A 5157-nucleotide genomic window follows, 5' to 3' on the forward strand; every position below is an offset into this window, starting at 1 on the left:
CTCCAACTCACTTAAGGCCCTGAAAGCCGCTTGACGACCAGAATAAATGCTCCCCTCCCTGACTGTCATCGCACTCCGGAACAGTGAACATGACGCTGATGCAAAGCTCTCGACAGAAGACCCCACCACCAACTCTGCCGTCCAGTTTGGATCCATCCGTGAAGAAGTTCACCGCACTCCCCCTCCAGAAGTTTCTCCCGGCACACTCCTCTCTTGAGGAAAAGTGGGCAGAGAAGAAGCTAGTAGGAGCCATTACGATGGCGCAATAATCAGTGCGATCAGCGCTGAAATCGAAGCTCCTTAAATCTCCGGAGTACCCAATACTTAGAGCAGTTAACCAATCGGTTTTCCTGAGTCTAATAGCTGTTCGCGCCGCGGCAATTTGGCCTGCGACGTCGACTTACACTAGGTTCAGCATTACGTTCAGTGTATTTAATAGCTCATGCCACCCTAATTTCTATGACGACTTTTACGATTCCTGTGATGAGATTGGCTGTCACCTCTACACTGCCACATCTAGAAAGTCGTCATCTATTACATGTGTCGTTTCTCCTAGTTTTTCCAGTAAACTGGGTGGAGTAGGACTCTTAAAAGGACATAAGTTCAATAACTTAGTTTCTGCGTTTGGTTCGAGGACTTAACGCCTTGTTTATCTCCTAATCGCCTCCTTGAAAGAATTGAAGCTGCGACTGTATGCCTCCGAGTCTTCCACGTGCTTACTAAACATCGCTCTATTAAAAGCTTTTAAGTTTAGTACAAATTGTTGATTTAGCTAAAAAGTAAAATCACTGTATGTTTATGTGTAATGATGAGCTTCAACAGAGTAGCGTCGCTGAATTTTATTTTTAGTAAACTTTAACCATTTCCTATTAAATTTTAAATTAATTAATGCAATTAAAATTAATGAATATTTTCTTTGCAGATTTCATGGAAATATGGATTTCGATATTCTAATATTTTGATCATCAGCAAAGATCGAAGTATTGTATGTATATGTACACACGTTAAAAGAGCTTGGCAGAATTGAAAACACGGCTATAAACACTGACGCCATCAGTCCAGCCAAATGGAGTCCAACATATCGAATTTATTCTACATCAGCCTACTGGCGAGCTTAATGCCACAACACACACAAAGCGGCAACAGCGACGTTGGTGAACCGCCTGGTGGACGTGAACACATCAGCTCCAGTTTGGCTATGGCACGCGCACGCGCATTAGCAAATATTCAAGAACAGCTGCTGCCTAATTTGAATCTCTTTCAATTGGAGCCCAATGAGTTCTTTAGTCGCGTAAATGGCGCTATCTTCAACATGACCTTCAACGAGACCTACGAAGATGAGTTGGTATGTCACAATGGACAAAATGCCATTGCCAATCTTATTACAATGATACTCTATGCTATCGTTTGCATCATTGGACTCTTCGGTAATACGCTCGTTATCTATGTAGTTTTGCGTTTTTCGAAAATGCAAACAGTCACCAACATTTACATACTCAATCTGGCTATAGCTGATGAGTGCTTCCTCATTGGCATACCAATTTTATTGTATACCATGCAAGTTGGCAGCTGGCAGTTCGGCGATTACGTTTGCAAAGCTTACATGGTGAGCACATCGATTACACAATTCACATCGTCGATCTTCTTGTTGATCATGTCAGCGGATCGCTATATAGCCGTCTGTCATCCAATTTCATCGCCACGCTATCGCACACCATTCGTATCGGAGCTGGTCTCGGGTTTTGCTTGGCTGACGTCGGTGCTACTTATGTTGCCCGTGATACTATTTGCCAACACAGTGCAATTGAATGAGGATCACGTGTCGTGCAACATCAAGTGGCCCGAAGCACAAAATACACAATCGGGTACCACATTTATACTGTACACACTGACATTGGGCTTTGCCACACCGCTTACCTTCATTCTAATCTTCTATTTTCTGGTCATACGCAAATTGCATACAGTGGGTCCAAAGCAAAAGTCCAAAGAGAAGAAGCGCTCTCACCGCAAGGTGACCAAACTGGTTCTAACAGTGATTACAGTATACATACTGTGTTGGCTACCCTATTGGATATCACAGGTGGCGCTCATCAATTCGTCGCCAAGCAAATGCGCATCGAGACTTGAGATCACCATCTTCCTGCTGGCCGGCTGTCTAGGCTACTCGAATTCCGCAATGAATCCCATACTCTACGCCTTTTTGAGTGACAATTTCAAGAAGAGTTTCCTGAAGGCATGCACTTGCGCCGCCCGCAAGGACGTCAATGCGCAACTACAACTGGAAAATAGTTTCTTCCCCAAATTTGGCAAAAATCGTCAATCGGATCGATTGTTCTCGCCAAAGAAGGCAAAACAAAAGCAGAAGGCGCTTGTGACGCGCAATCATAATGCAACCAATGCGAAGAATACTGCTGCAGCGGCGACGACAACAACTACCGGCACTACAACGACAACTGGCACTAGCGTTTCTGCGAACCAGTTTATTGTTAGCCCTGATCCACAGTCAAACTTTTTGCCGCCGGTGCATGCGCCCGTCATCACACACAACTCGGTTGGCAGCGTTGTGATGGGCACAAATGCCACAATGCTTTTGTTGCCTGACATATCATCCACAGGAGTTAAGTTGGGACAGATGACAGCTGATGAGCGGTCTACGCAACCAGATGTTGTTGAGATTAATAGTAAAATGCCAGTATTGCACACAGATTTATAAGACTTGGCTATGGGTGGTCGCACGCCAGTAGAGACGATCGTCTATGTGGCAAGGAGGTGAGTGTCAGCAAAAGCGGTTGGCAGCGAGAAATTGATATGAGATACATGTGTCAAGAAAAACGTAGGGGCAGCAAGAGAGATTGGATGTAAGAACGGTATGGCCGCGTTAGTTTTAGGGCTGGGCAAGTAAAGAATAATTGAGATATGTTTGGAGGTCATAGAAGCTTAGAAAATCTTACAAAAAATAATTGGAAATAAAGGATTTTTAGCTATTGGTAGAGTGAAAACGATAACTGAAAACAAGGCATTGCGAAAAGCCCATAAAAACAAGAAAAATGTAAAGTCTAGTAATTGAATTTTTTTACTGAGTGAATCTGAAAAAAGTAAAAAAAATTACTACACTGTGTAGGAGTAAAATTAGATCATTAGGGTGTGTATAGGGAGAGCACACACTATCGATAGTAGTTACCAAATGTTCACACATACTTCAAAATAGGGTTGAAAGTTTTATCCAACACTTTTAGAATATAACAGAAAATGGTTTGGTTTTAGAGCTTTTGGAAGACTGAAAGTGGAAACTGGACTAGAAATATTAGCAACTGAAACTCTTGTTGCAAAAAAGAAATAGGATTTAGGAATTGCAATTTTTTACTGCGACATTGCGTGACGTACTTAAAATAATATTACAGAAATGATAAGATTAGAATTCTTTGGTAGAAAAAATTTCAAAGCCATCTCATTCTCTTACAAAATAAACCATATTTTGACTTAAATAAAAATTACTAAAGCATATTACAAAGGAAAAGACGGCCTTTGGCATTTTCAATAGCTAACAAGTAATTTTTAAGCAAAAAAAAACAAAACCGACTTCAATTTCCATATACAAATTCAAGATCATCGTTAATTTCTTCATGTTCCAATGATCGGATTTAAACCACCTGTGAGGTAACACGTTTCCTTAAAAAAAAAACAAATTATATAAATCGGTTAACGCGGTCCAAAGTTATGAGGTAACATACATACATAAAAAAAAAAACTGACGAATTGACAACCTTCTCTTTTTTGTGAAGTCGGTTAAGAATTAGATGAATATAGTAAATAAATAGTATAAACGTATCAAATTTTACATAGAAAACTCTGAAGAAAGTTTTTCCCAAAAGCACAGTCTATTATCATCCTTCTCATATCCTCATGACCGTAGAAAGCTTTAACCCTGTGCGCATATACTAGATATGTATTCCAATGGTGAGCAGAAAGCTAATACCCTATGGAAGTTCGTGTACGGCTTCACTAGTCAACATACATATATAGTGTAGTGAAGACCTGAAAGAGCTTTTTCTCTGTTCGCAATAATACAGAATCTACAATTTGCTTTAACGAGTTTTAACCCATTCTATTCTTTATCTATTTTCTTCGTACACAAAAGTTCTAGAAAGCTTTAGGAGCTTTCAAAGTTCCGCTGGTAATGTTGTGTGCTTGTTCTGGAAACTAAAAGCTTGTTCCTTGTTTCGGAGCTGTAATGAGCAGATGAGAAGCTTTTAAAGTTCTCTAGATAGTAAAATCTTTTTTTTGCCAAAGCAAAATTGTAAGCGTAGTTTCTAAAGTCGCCATATTTCCACTTTTTTAACTTTTAGGTACGTTGCGATCATCACATGTCTATGTACCTACGTATATAGTACAGTGACGTCCAGACAAAGCTTTTCCTCTGTGGGCACTTACATAAAAACTAAAGAGATTTGTACATATAAAGTATGTATTAGCAAAACCTTCATTTGTCCACGTTTGAGCTTTAAGGTATTTAAAACAGGGATGCGCAGAGAGAGCTTTTACTCTGCTCGCGCATATACAAAAAGAGCTTTGCCCGCGGGCAAGACAGTGCCCATCAGTGATTTAAAACCACCATCTTAAATATTTTCTGGATTTTGTAATATTCTTTTTGAACCAGTAAGGCTTGAAAACCGTTTCACACAAAAATTGCTAAAAAGCTTCGGTCTCCAAAAAACTCAATTTTTCAATGTTTTGTATCTTATTTGAAAACCGATTCGAAAGGCTAAATCAGTAAAACCGAATTAGGTCTAGAAATTGGCATTGAAAATTTCCTTTGACGAGTAAGCTTTTCTGATACTAAAACAGGATAAAAGTTAAGATTCGCAGTAGTAGGCACAATAAAATTCAAAACCTATTACTTTATTAAATTTTTTCAAGCGAGTTTCCGGAGAACAAAACCAAATTGAAAACTTTATAAGCTCTCTATAAAGCTAGTCATCTTTAAGCTTTGTCATAATTTATGCGAATTTGTTTAACATGAACCTTTTTAATTGATGTGCTCCACCACTCACTTTAATTAGTTTCATTCATTAATTAATTAGTTTCATTAAACAAGAAATTTAAGCAAATAAATTACTTCGTGTGGAAGACTTAGCTAACATAAATATATTAGCTAAT

General features: G+C 39.1%; 1 protein-coding gene across 1 annotated transcript; it reads left to right on the forward strand.

Moving 5' to 3' along the window:
• The first annotated feature begins 1066 nt into the window (after positions 1 to 1066).
• On the forward strand, positions 1067 to 3310 carry LOC108369363 (somatostatin receptor type 5-like). The gene has a single exon (XM_017624459.1). The coding sequence runs from the start codon at positions 1067 to 1069 to the stop codon at positions 2711 to 2713; it is 1647 nt and encodes a 548-aa protein (XP_017479948.1). The 3' UTR covers positions 2714 to 3310.
• The last annotated feature ends 1847 nt before the right edge of the window (positions 3311 to 5157 follow it).

The sequence above is a fragment of the Rhagoletis zephyria genome, unplaced genomic scaffold (assembly GCF_001687245.7).
Source record: "Rhagoletis zephyria isolate East Lansing unplaced genomic scaffold, Rhagoletis_zephyria_1.1 Rzeph_scaffold_03629, whole genome shotgun sequence".
Classification (NCBI taxonomy): domain Eukaryota; kingdom Metazoa; phylum Arthropoda; class Insecta; order Diptera; family Tephritidae; genus Rhagoletis; species Rhagoletis zephyria.